The sequence below is a fragment of the Semicossyphus pulcher genome, unplaced genomic scaffold (genome assembly GCF_022749685.1).
Source record: "Semicossyphus pulcher isolate SPU_LCO1_2020_fin unplaced genomic scaffold, fSemPul1.0.p SCAF_20, whole genome shotgun sequence".
In the NCBI taxonomy this organism is placed as follows: Eukaryota; Metazoa; Chordata; class Actinopteri; order Labriformes; family Labridae; genus Semicossyphus; species Semicossyphus pulcher.
The window spans coordinates 5,627,798-5,641,410 of NW_027211694.1; the positions used below are offsets into that span (position 1 = coordinate 5,627,798).

The window sequence follows — 13,613 nt, forward strand, 5'->3', positions numbered from 1 at the left end:
TAATAATTATGTCGCCTATAAAACCTTTATTACGTTTCTACTGATAATGATGAGGTGAGAGGGGAACATTATCCACAGCATTCTCTGTTTAATTGTTTACTTTACTTCCCCATTAGTTATAACTGCAGTAACAACTATATTTCATGTTTATTTTTCATATAAGAGGCCGAAAATTGAGGAGTAGACCACATACAGGACAGACAGGAGAGTTTTTATCTTTGAAAATTCTTTATTTGGTTAATTAGCACTCTCAAATGTCTATGACATCATCTGTATTTGCACATTAAAAACATTTATAGCCATATATTATATTGAGAAAACATTTAGTGTTTGACATGCAAATTCAGAAACATTTCAAACACTGATATTCATAAAACAATTTCTCTGTTTAATATTCCCAGGCCACTGTGCAACATTGTAAAACACACATTATGATTATGACTGGGTTATGACTGAGATAATAAAGTTTTAAAGTCAAAGGGCAGAGACCAAATTAAAATGATTATGGTGCAGACAAAGTATTTTTTAAACTGAAAAAAGTGAAACATGGAAACAAAGTGCTGAAATTATACGGCTTGATTTTAAATTCCACCTCCTCATACAGCATGAAAATCAAAAGAGCTCCCATTCCTTTAGTGCGAAAGACAACCTGAAGTTTTGAAGTGGAAATGTACTTTTAACAATACTCGAGAGGTTTCACAGGAACATTCAGCGGCTCCACCGACAGCGGACACTGCTGACAGCCCACCCAGAAGTACGGGAAGACTCTCTCGCTGATGGTGTGCTTGAACGTGTAGATGTGCGTGTTGTCCTGCGGGTCGTAGAAAGACACCCTGCCCTTGTCACAGTTCAGCAGCACCCTGATTTTCTGCGGGTTCCTCTTCAAAGTGAGCCTCGTTAACGGAGAGGTGCCTGCAAAGTACATTTTGTGGTAGAAGTACACGCACAGGTAGCCATGTTTAAGAACCGAGGACACCTTCTCTTTCCTCACGACGGATTCTTTAGCCACGCCGACGACCCACGCCGTGTTGTCTCCCACGCTGACGTCCCAGCCGCATTTCCCCGAGGTGAAGCTCTCGCGGCCGAGGATGCCCGTATCGGGGTCGAATCTCTCCGGGTTGTCTGGCAGCTTCTGCTTCTCGTCACTGTCACAGACGCTGGTGAGGTCGTCTGACAGGACGAGCCACGGGGCAGCCGTGTTGGGATCCAGAGTCACCGGGGCTGAAGAGAACATGGCAGACTGTCAGCCACTGTACCGTAACGAACTCTGACTGTATCTCATTCAACTTTAAGATCTTGTATTCACCTCACATATTCATGAAGCGACTGAAACAGCGTCTGATAAAAAGAATAAACCTCGCCATGATCTGAAATGTATACTAGAGAATGTACTCACTGTATTTGACCATTTTATGCATCTTCTCCCAAACATGGAACGTCAGAGAACCCAGATATTTGGCCACATCTATGAGGGATCCAGGAGCCATGACGGGATCTTCGATTGTACAGTTCGCTCTACAGGTAGCAGAAGTGGAAAGTTAAAGTATCTTGTTGAGAATGCAAACAAAGAAAAGTGTGAAAGATAAAAACGTGTTTCACCTTGCTAATGTCCTCTTGCATTTCTGAAAAGAACAAAAACAAATTCACAAAAGAACTTTTACGCAAGTGTTTGTGCGTTTTTTAGAACATCTACAAACGTACTTGAAGGATGGATACGCCCTCCAAAGCGATATCCTCCTCTAAAAGTCTGATGGACTCAGACACGGACGTTATCTCCCCGGTAATTTCTTCGATCTTCTGCGCCATGGCTTGACTCTTCTGCTCCTCCTCACTCCTCAGCGCCTCCATCCTGACCTCCTCCTCGGCTCGGAGGAAAGTGTGAAGCTTTTCGAACTCGTCGTGGGTTCTTCTCTGCACAAACTGAGCCTGGACCTGGAAGGAAAAAAAGGCATGCCGGTAAGCAAGGCTTGAAAATTAACTTAAAACCAAGAATTATCCTGCATTCACGTTGTTTTGGAATAATCAGAAAAATGAGTTTCAGACTGGGAAAATTCAATCAAGGGCTCCATCCAGTCCTGGTCCCTGACTTGCCAATTTGAGAGAATTAACGTCAAAGACCAAAGTCAACATCTGCTTGAAGGTAAAAAACTTTCCTGTGTCCCTACTTGCAAATTAATTGTAATATAATTTAAGGTTAAAAATCTAAGGAGATAAAAATGTATGTTGTCTCCACATATCAAATTCAAGCTTGTACGCATATGGAAGTCGGAGGAACAATTTCCTAACTTACACTAACTTTACCTACCCCTAATCTCTATCGAGGGGGCGTGGATTTCCGGGGCAGCAAGTGAAAAACAGGTTATTTTTCTGTAAACAATGCAGCACGCGGAAAAGGAAGTTGTTTATCGCTAACCGCCGGTTACATGCCCCTGACACAGTTGTCCCCGGAGGCTACATCGTTGTCAGACTATAGCCGGTGGGATCTGAGATTGTTCTGTACCTGAATGTATGCCACTGTGTTCTCGTAGTTTTTCTTCATTCTGTCAAAAGCATCCCGTTTTTCTTGCAAAGAGCTGAGGGCTGACTTCATTTTCTCCTGAGTGGATAAACAAAAGAAATCATTTAAAAGCCTGTTGAAAAGATTACTGTCTAAAACTTTAGACTGGAAACGTACTACAATATTAAAGCTATCAACTAGAGTTGTGCCAACAAGATACTAGTATCTGTATCAGCCTCCAATACAGCCTAAAATGTGGTATCATTGTCGGCAAGTACGTCCAGTCCATCATCCAATATCATAATTTATTAGCCCCCTCAAAATAAACAGGTTTCAGGTTATGATCATGTGATTATACCAAAAAACAACATGTTATGTAATGTTAGTCGGAGCTAGCAAAATGTCAGCAATCTGCATACTGAAGTCTAGGTAATCTATAATACAGGATATATGGTATCAGCACATCATTATTCCACCTCTGTATTTACCTTCACATCTACGACCGCCTCGCTGACAGGGCAGCAATCATGTTGTTTGTGCCTCTTGGAGGTGTGGCAAACCACACAGATCGGCTCCTTGTCCAGCAGGCAGAAAAGCTTGAGCTTCTCCCCGTGAAGCAGACACATCTCCCCTGGATCGCAGTACAGCTCTCCCCCCGTGTCCTCCGTCCCCTCGCTCTCCTGGACGTAGGCCTCGCACAGGTTCTTCAGGGTGAGGCTGGGCACGGGGTCGTCCATAGACTGGTTTCTGCACAGAGGGCAGTCCCGGCTCCGTCCGGCCGTCCAGTACTGCTGCAGGCAGGGCGAGCAGAAGCTGTGGCTGCACTTGAGGACCACGGGGTCTTTGAAGATGTCGTAGCATATGGGACAGGAGAGGTCCACTTCTGGGAGTGAGAGCCTGCCCGCCATTCTGAACACCAAAAAAATGTTTCTTAACATTGTATTATAGTTAAATTAATCATTAAATATTTGCTTTGTCCAGCGCTGTTGCTCACTGTGCACATTATTCTGTTAATTATTCACAATTGCATAACGATTTGTTTTAGGCGTAAGTTGTTTTGTTGATTTTGACTGGTTGTATTATCTTTTATATGTCTTTTGGGTGTGGTTTACATTCACACAATTTACAGGTTTCTACCACACCCACAGACATGATTTTATATTTTCTTTATGTGCTTTCAAATAAATAAAATGTAGTAAATAAACAGACTCCAGCTTTCCTGTCAAAATGAAACTAGGGGAAAGGGCAGGAACTGATCCACCACACAGAAAAGGCCTTCTTTACATTCAGTAACTATGTCGTCTTTTTCTTCACCTTATAGGGTTAAATTAATTTAGAACATTCTTCAAAGCACTTAAATGCATATTGATTAACTTTCGTAAGAAAAGTTCCAGCCAAACATACCTGACAGCCTCAGTCCTGTGACAGATAAACAGTACGCGCTTGGTTGGGAGCACTTCCTGCTTCCGTTTATGATGAGTCATCCAAAGGGGGCGGGGCCTCAGCGGCAGAACAGGCTTTTAACCCTTTACTAACCCTTAGCATCGTGTTCACAGTCTAAATTAATCGGTCTTAAGGGAGGAAAATTTAACGGGTTTATACATTTTTTAAAGGATAAATGAAAACGTTATAAATTGTTAATGATTTTTCTTAATTTTGGCCGGTTTTCTTGTCAAATACTTTATACTTTAATCTTTAATAAGCCTACAATAATTTTTAGAGCGCTATAAACAATCTAAAAAACAAGTTATAGATCGATAATCGATCTAAAATCCACAATTAAACATCATGAAAGCTTCAATCCCTAGCTTCTAACATTTGAAATAACAAATATTACATTACAAATGATGCAATACAGTTAAATCTTACATTAAAATACGTGCCATAAAAAAATGAGCAATCAAATGGCGTGTAACACGGAGCCAAACCTGCAGCCTATTTACAAATGTCTGCTTGAGTTCATTGAGCTTTAAAAACAGCTCCAGTGGCGCCATCTGGTGGCAAAGTAGCGCAGAAGGGCATGACTGACGCCAATTTCTAAGCATATTATTTAGTTAAATGGGCAAATAATCACTTTGACTCTTCTCCTTGCAAATTCAGTTTTTGCTTTAACATCAGTTAGAAACGCTCATATGACTCTTTAATTAAACAGAAAAATACAGCAATTTGTGCCATGCTGCTTTTCAAATTATGCTCACATCATTTAATTTTATTAAAACTCTAATAAGCAAACTTATCAGTACATTTGCCAATTTATATTTATTCTGTAGTGGTGAAGTCTGTCCTCTTTCATCACTCAGTAAGCTGTTACTGTCCAGAAAGCCTTTCCTGTCTGAGTTGCTATTTTTATGCTCCAAAGAACAAACAGACAGAGAAAAATGGAGTCTGCTGCTGTGCTTCTTTCTCTGTGATAAATGTGCTGCACAACTTCCGAGCAGCGTCAGTGTGCAGACTCTATTTATCCTTTCATTCTGTCCACTTGGAGCCCAGTTGTACCCAGCCTCCACATGGCCTCTGTGGTTGTAACATGATTAACTGCATGTGGAAGGAACTTCTTTTGATTGTATGAAAGCTCCTCGGAGGTTTGATCAGCGGTGAGCTGAGGCCTGCTAACAAGCTGTGTTTGGGTCTGTCGTCCCTCTCTGGTGTGTGGGTCTGTCGTCTCTCTCTGGTGTGTTATCGTAGCCCTGAACTCTTCACCAGGTCAGCACTATAGCTTGAAATCTTTGGAAGCATATAGAAAGAAACAAAGCAGTTTAACAAGATAAGTTGACACATCCAGGTGTCCTCCTGCCAATTTTGCATTTAAGCTCATGACATTTGGAATTTTATTTAGAAATAAAAGTCATTTTTTTCAAGTAAAGTTCAGGCAATGGTCATTTAGACTACATGTAGAGCCTGTAACACATCTGGCACGACTCACTGTCTAACTTTACTGCTTGGATGTGACATAAGGAGACCTTATAAGAGAAGAAATATCAAGTAACAAACCACACTCTTTTTCACTTTAATACACTAAGGGGTTTTGCTGCTCCAGCCTTACTTGGTGTGGCACGACATGTAGCTATTGGTGGCTAATGCTAGCTAATAGTAGCAAACTTTAAGGAATTTTTGCTGGACATGACTGAGGTAAACCCTAAGCAGCTGTACATTCAGAAAACTACTATCCACACAGAATTAAGGCTGCACGATGGTGCAGTGGTTAGCACTGCTGCCTTACACCTATATGGATCCTAGTTCGAACCCAGGGTCTGACGAAGTGGGCCTTGCTGTGTGGAGTTCTCACTGTGCATGCGTGGATTCCCTTCATGTACTCCAGCTTCCTCATGCAGACCAAAGACATGCTCGTTAGGTTAAATTGTAACTCTAAATTGCCCGTAGGAGTGAATGTGAGCGTGAAAGGTTGTCTGTCTCTATGTGTCAGCCCTGTGATTGACAGGCGATCAGTCCAGGGTGTAACCCGCCTCTCGCCCAATGACAGCTGGGATTGGCTCCAGCCACTCTGCGACCCCGAATAAGCAGTATAGATAATAGATGGATGAATTGGCTTTGTAATTCATATTCTCTGTTATCGTTACATTTTACCTTATGAGTTTAGCTCACACATGGCAGCTGGTTGGACAAGTAGAGACAAAGAACAGACCTGACAGGACGTCGCCATTGAAAGCCAATCTCTTGCTGTCACCTTTCGGTATGCTTCAGAGACTCGCTCTGACCCCGAGCTGCAGAGGCTGATTTTACTGACTGATTGGAATGAAAACTCGCAGACTTACCTCTGACTGATGAAGCCGTCTGCACTCAGGCGACCTGAACTCGAGCTTAAAATAATCTTTTCAAAAAACGCGCTTTTAATTGAGCTCCTTTGCCTTTTTGACACGTGAAAGATATCCTATTTTTCATCCTTTAAAAGGAGGTTTTGAGTTTCCTGCGGATGCTCTGCTCGTTAAATTCCTCACCTCCTTCCTGTAATGAGTCACTTCATTAAGACACGCTGAGCTCCGCTTTAACAGGGCAACAGTCTATTTATTGAGCTGATGTTTAATGTAGGATGTCATGATGTCTTTGTAAGCCTTTCATTAGTCGTCATTTATATAAGACATTAATGCATTTTTCACATGCATCAGAATTCACTATAATTATGGTGAAATTAGGACTTAGGATGTCGGTGCAAAGTGGAGTTTTGTGACATTATGTCCATTAATTTGGACATATTAAATGCTAAAATTACTTTATAACTCTTTATGAGCCACATCAAGTCAATATTTGACTCAATTATCTTCAGTCTTTGTCTCAGATGATGGAGATTATGTCATTACTTATTACGTTTACTGGTGATAAAGTGCACTTCTTCCTTATCATGTGGCAATGGACACTAAAATCTCTCATGTTGTAACTATTCCCGACCACTAGAGGTCAGAATTTACCCACTTATACCAAAAGTTGCTCAAGCACCAAACTCCTGCAGCATCCGTGCACCGTGTCCATCTTTCTTTGCATCAAAATGACTTAAGTTTAGCAGACATGCATCAGGATTTAAAGTATAATTCGCTTTATCCTCCCATGATACGTGCTTTGAAAACACCTGAGCATCCCCCTGGAATGCGGACGAAGCACTTCAACGCTCACATTTACCTGGATGTCAGTGTCTGCAGCCTCTCCCACCATTGTAAATTGGTTGTCAGCCGCTGTGACCCAGGCTAATAGTGATTCATTATTGCCCACACCCTGCTGGTGTTCACAGAGCTTTATCTGGACCGAAGGGGGGGAAACGAGGGGGTTGCGGGCTGTGTCAATCTCTCAACATCTAATGAGGACAGGCAGGCTAACACACAGCAGTGACAACCCCGGTCAGACCTGTCTCGCCACCTGATACTTTACGGGGAGCATCGGGGACACTCTTACATCACCTTGACGGACGTGAACTGAAAATACTCTTGTTTTTAGCTTTAGAAAAGGACTAATAACGGCAGCCGGGAAGGTGCACTAACAGTATTATAAGGAAAGTGTAACAGTTTCATATTTATCTCACCTCTGTACAAGCCTATTTGCAAATATGTGACCTAAAGTCAATAGTCTATTACTGTGCTGTGCGACACAGTAGAGCTGGACAGTAAAAAGTGCACTAAAGCAGATTAATTATGGGGAAAGAAAGAGAAGTGAGAGAGAGGTAAAGAAAGAGACAAAGAGAGACTTTATTGTGTGGACTGATGGTGCTGGCAGGCTGTTCATTATTGGCTGTATACTTACACAACACCTGTTCAGTTTTTTATTGTGAAAATAATAAAAACTTGTCCCTTTATTGTGTTATGCCTCTATAATCATGCACACTTTATAAAGTCTTAGATTAAACCTGTTTTAACTTAATTAAAACCTGTCAGCTCTCTTAACTCCACCGGCTCCTAAGAGGAGTATTTGGCCGCTTTGTTTGCTAGCTAGTTGCTACTATCTTCATCTGTCGTTTAGTGCTGTCCCAGAAGCCGATTGTGCGTATAGGAATTGCTTTTGTCGATGCTGAAAACAGCTTTCTTTTGTGGCTAGTGAGACAACGACAGCAACTTTGTTTTAACTTAATTTTATGGTCACATGGGGACAGGGAAAACAAGCAGTCACTTTCTGAATTTATGTGAAAACTTAAAGCAAACGTCTGTTTTTTTCAGGATGTACAACAACATAACCCTTTAGTGTCATGTTTATATCTGTCAAAAGACCATGGGTCCAATATATACTGGCCTATTAGCGGTCTTATCTCCACCAGCTCCTGAGAAGCACGTATTTGCTTCTGTAGCCGCTAAATGCTACACTATGTTAGCTAGCTAGCTTTCTGGCCAGGAAGCCTATTGTACAAAAGATTTTCTTGGAGTTTTTATAATGCTGGAAACAACTGGTGAGACAATAAGAGGGGCAAGACTTACAAAATACAATAGTAAAGGAGGCCTTCATACCAAAACAATGAGTTAGCTTAAAACGCTGAATCACTCAGTTTAGCTAAGTCTAATCGTAGACACTCAAACTTTCATGTTACTTATTAACAATTTAATAAGTATTTTTTAGGAAGTACTGGTGGCACTTTTTAAGCTCCTTCTCGAGTGGCACAATTTGACAGTTTTTTTGCCGTCTGTGTTAATTGCCACAGCGTAACATCCACAGTGATGTTGGCTAAAGCTAGCTGGCTAGCATGAGTGCTTAGACCGCACACATTGAAGCTTTACTTCAGTTTGTCATGAAGTAATTTCAGTTATTGCCTACTAGGCCCATTTCTTTTTCTTCCTTTCTCCATCTTGTCATAAATTAACGTCATAATTTGACTTAATTGTCATAACAAAAAAGTCATAACAACCTGCACAAACAGTCTCGCTTCTCACCACCTAGGAGGAAGCATCCATCTTTATCACAACTTTGTGTGTGCATTAAATTTCGGAGGCAGTGCAACATGTGAAGCATCAAGTTGTACTTTTTTGTGTTAAGCTGCATTGTGCCTCTGTGTATCCAATTTTTGAAAGATCCTTATTTCAAGTGTCCTGCTGCGCTTTTTGACTATAACCATACTTATACTTGTAGAAATATGTGATGGCTCATTCCCCTGAATATTGAAATTGCTGCAGTAAAAAAGATTACACTCAGGCAGCAGCTGAGCCAGAGCGTAGTGTGGAGAAGACATTATGAGATTAATCTTCTAATTTGGTCATAATTGTAATTACTACCAGAGAGAAATGAGAACAGAGAGAGGGACAAGTGCACAAGAACTGAATTATACTCCATATCGATATTTGATTTGTGACGCAGAGACGAACCATTTCATCCTCTCCACATCGTGACTGACGAGCAGCGTCATCTTCGTAAGGGGAAACACCCATTTCATAAGAGGAAGCTTTCATTCTGTCTCTTCTTTCACACACGAATTGAGCGCTCTGTATAAATTGGATTAAATGCACAATTTCACCAGGGCTTCAGAGGCACTCTCACCACAAACCAGGTATAACCTTTGTTTGGTCACATATTGATTTTTTTTTTCGCCCTCTCGGTGATGGCTGAGGAATTTCTGACAACATGGCCGCTGCAAGGCATGTGATGTAATATAAGAAAAATATGAGTAAGAGAGTTTAGGTCTTTTCCCTGCTAGCTATTTTTGGTGTGTTTTTGAAGGTGTGTAGGAGGTGTTGTCTGAAAAACACACACACATGCATGGTGCTCACACACACCTACACATGAACGTGCATGGAGGAAAGCCTACACATAATCACCCCGACATTTCCACGAACACAAATGTGCTCTGAATTGGGAGTAAATTCAATCTTACTGGAAAGCCTCGGGCTCAGAAACCTCCTTGAGTCTTTGGAAGGTCGCCAGGCCCTCCACATTCACAGGAAAAACCACAGTATTTCACTCCTTCAATCACACACACACACACACACACACACACCTGCACACAGCGACCCAACCCACTGGAGTTTAAAGAAGTGACATCAATTCAATAAGCCCGGCCTGACGGAGACAGCGCAATACACCACAACACAGCTGCTCTCTCTATCTCTTCGCTCGCCCATTTCCCCTCCTGGCTTCCTCCCTTCCCTTTAAGCTCTGGCTCAGCAAAGCAGAGTGATGACAATTTTGTTTTAGCCGGATGAATTTGCAGTTTGTGATGACGCAAATCTTTATTACTTTTTTTCACTGCTCCGCCTTAAAAGCGATGTCAGGAATCGAAGCGTGTGTCAGGGTCATTCTTCCTGCCGTAATTTTATCCTCTCTGCATTTAAGTTCATCTAAAGTGAAGTGGGAAAATAATGGAGTTACTTTCACTTTCACACTTGTATATTACTAAATGGCTTTTCAATTTCCGTTAAAATTACGACGTAACTGCTACCTGGATGTTGTAGAAAGACATTTTTTAAAGGGCGGCTGTGGCTCGGAGGTAGAGTCGGTCGTCCTTCAATTGGAAGGTTGGTGGTTCGATCCCCAGCGCCCTTAGTATACATGTCAATTGTCCTTGGGCATAGCTATCGGTGTGTGAATGTGGTGACTGATTGACAGTTGGGCATTTTACATAGCAGCCTCTGCCGTCAGAGTGTGTGAATGCGACATGTAAAACGTGACAAACATGTAAAAGCACTTTGATCGTAAGACTAGTAAAGCCCATTTAAAGGGGGGGTAATATGCTAATTTCAAGCTTCATATTTCACTCGTGTGATACCTGTGGAGTAGCTTAGCATCATTTACAGTTAAGATCTCGCCCCTACAAGCCCACTTTCTTCTGATTGGCCAGCTCTCTGACATCACAAAGTGCAGCATGAAGAAAAAACTTCACCCACGTTTAGTGTGGACATGCAACATTGTAACAGTATATATATGTCTTAAAATGTGAAACAGCTTAATACCCCCTAAGTGAATGACAATACAGGTATGTACAGCACTGGGGAATACAGGAAGTAGGCTCGGGTAGCAGGCTAGCAAAACACTAGACACCAGTGTCCCGAGTCGAGGCAACTATCACAACGAAATCTGGTTCTGCTCGGGAGATTTTCTTTGCCACTGTTAACAAGTGCATGCTTGTGGTGAATTAAGTTGTGCTTTACTTAAGGTTAGGATAGGCTCGTGATTAAATGTCAAAGGTCTCACGTCCCTGCCAACGTTGTCTGTGTCAAAAGTAACAAACACATTTGAATAATTCTGTTGTTATTACGTGTGATAGCATATTACGAGTTTGTCTTTTTTTGGAAGAAACATTAAAACATACTTTTTTTTTTCAAGTTTTTGCGACTTGCTGGGAACGTTTATTCACATAATGTAAAGTGTAACTCTGTCTGCCCTCTATATGAATGTGACTTCTAGGAGACATGACCGTTCACTTCATAAAAAATGGGTCTTAATTAGATGAAATTGTAGACTTTGAGGATGGCTCCATGAGACTGTTGCACGCACCATGGATTGACCATCCCTATGTGGGTCATTTGGCTCATAGCCGCCTGTCACCATCCATGTGTCAAATCAGCTGTGGCATGGCGAGATAGACTGGGGGGGGCTTGAAGCCAGGGATCTCACAGACGAACATCACGGAGGTTTAAACCCACAGAATGCTCCCTGTGAATGCGATCATTACCTGCATCATGGTGGACCTCATTTTGTATCAAAAACCACTTTAAGGCCTGAAGCAAAAAGCCTGTGTGCTTTTGTTCTCCAGGAGCAAATTGGCCCCGGGGCTTCCCTCCATTTCATCCGCTGAAGGGAGGCATGGGTCTCTTTAGGGCTCAGATGGATGGTCCTTCTCTGCCAGTACGACACCCAAAGGGGCCTCTGTCACATGATGGCGCACATTAAGGGCTGATGCGGGAGACGGAACACCCCGCCCCTCGACGGCTCTATGCAGGGGCGAATATAAGATATGGATTGCTGGATGGAGCCGTTACAATCCCCCGTTGACCGCTACAAGTCCTCTATGTGTGCACATGTGTGTGTTTGTTTCAGCGTGTGTTCCTACTGGGGGTGATAAAAGCGCCTTCGAAGAGTCTGTGATGCACATAATTTGCTTGATATACGACCTGATAGCCACATCCTGCACAGAACAGGAGCAGAATACACTTTAAAGATACATGGGTTATCTTTTTAAGGCTGTGTGTCCAGGTAGATAAATCAAACACACCTAATCTAGTGCAAATATTTGCCCTGCTCCTCCTGATAGGACTTTGTGTGGCCTCAGCGTTAATTAACATTCCCTGGGTTGCGCACAGCAGAGCGATTCAGCCGGTGACAATCCAGCGAGATTGCATTAATATGTTTTATCTTGGCTGCGGGGAGGATTTGAATGATATAAATCCCCATTGCAGCAAAAAGGATTGGAGCTTACACCTGACTTAAAGGTGTCGGAAAGTCGGCGACGGCTGTAATCCTGTAATCTGGGCAGTCAGGGCAGCATTACTACAGCATGTACACACGCTGATACAGAAACACAGCGCTGCCATTAAGGCTACAGCTGCCACCAGCAAAACCACCACCCACATCTCGTCTGTCATCGTATCCCACCTCGCATTGCTCCACTTTATCCTAGCAACCCTTTGTCCTCATCTTTCGGCTACTGTTAGAAGCAAAACGTCGGTGTTTGCTTTTGGGACCACAACACTGCTTTACATTAGCATATTAATCTTAAATTGTCCCTGTCAGCTGGTTTAAAAGGCCAATAAACATCCAGGATAAATGTGCAGGTGGACCCTCATTTACAGGATAAGTGCATTATCATCATCATAATAGGCCGAGCACATACAATTACAAACAGTAACGCTTGATTTCACCGGGCTTTGTAGCCTGTGAATCCCTCATGCATAGGAAGGTAATATAAATTCATCACCACCACGGCAGACTCGGCCATAAACGACTGTACAGAGAGGTAATAACTGAATGTAAACACATGAATGACTCTTGCTGAATAACCACGAATAGTATCATAGGTAGTGGGATAGGTATCTACTGCACATGTGCATAAATAAGAGTCTTCATCAGGTTAAGGTGTTTTGTGAGCACTGTGTTTGACTACAAAGAATATTTTTCACTATTTAAAGGAGCAGTTCACCCCTGGATAAAGCCCCTGTCAGTCAAAGCTGGTGTTCTCTGTAATCGATAGAAGCAATAATATTTGAAATTGGCGCCACAGCTGTGGAGAAAGTTGTACAAACAGCTCGTGGTTTCGCCCATTCTACATTCCTACAACACCCAGCGTGCATTGCGCCCCTCCCTCTGAAAGGAACGGCCCTTGACCTTGACCTGGAAGAGTTTTGACTAATGTTAGTATGTTGTGTGTACAAAGAAATGGTGGCACGTGGTGCAGTGGTGCTGTGATGTTGCTTCACAGGTTCCTGGTTCGAATCCCGGTTAGCCGTCAGGGGCCTTTCTGTGTGGACTACCCGTGCATGCTTGGGTTCCTCCCACAGTCCAAAGACATGCTGGTTAGGTTCACTGGTGACTCTAAATTGCCTGTAGGTGTGAATGTAAATAATAATCACTACATGCTACACGCTGCATACTGCCATCCACTATTTCAACTACCGTTGTGACGTTCCAGCGCTTTGCATTGTGGGATACAGTAGGCGAAGCACACTGGTCCGATGCATACTGGAGATTTTTTCCAATG

At 42.5% G+C, this 13,613-nt stretch overlaps 1 protein-coding gene across 1 annotated transcript; it reads right to left on the minus strand.

Moving 5' to 3' along the window:
- Positions 1–238: 238 nt before the first annotated feature.
- Positions 239–3,954, minus strand: LOC138599631 (E3 ubiquitin-protein ligase TRIM35-like). Its single transcript, XM_069671382.1, has 7 exons — positions 3,902–3,954; positions 2,986–3,406; positions 2,501–2,596; positions 1,702–1,932; positions 1,600–1,622; positions 1,397–1,515; positions 239–1,221 (listed from the first exon to the last, which is right to left on the minus strand). The coding sequence occupies exons 2-7, from the start codon at positions 3,403–3,405 to the stop codon at positions 677–679; spliced, it is 1,434 nt and encodes a 477-aa protein (XP_069527483.1). The 5' UTR covers position 3,406; positions 3,902–3,954; the 3' UTR covers positions 239–676.
- Between the last annotated feature and the right edge of the window lie 9,659 nt (positions 3,955–13,613).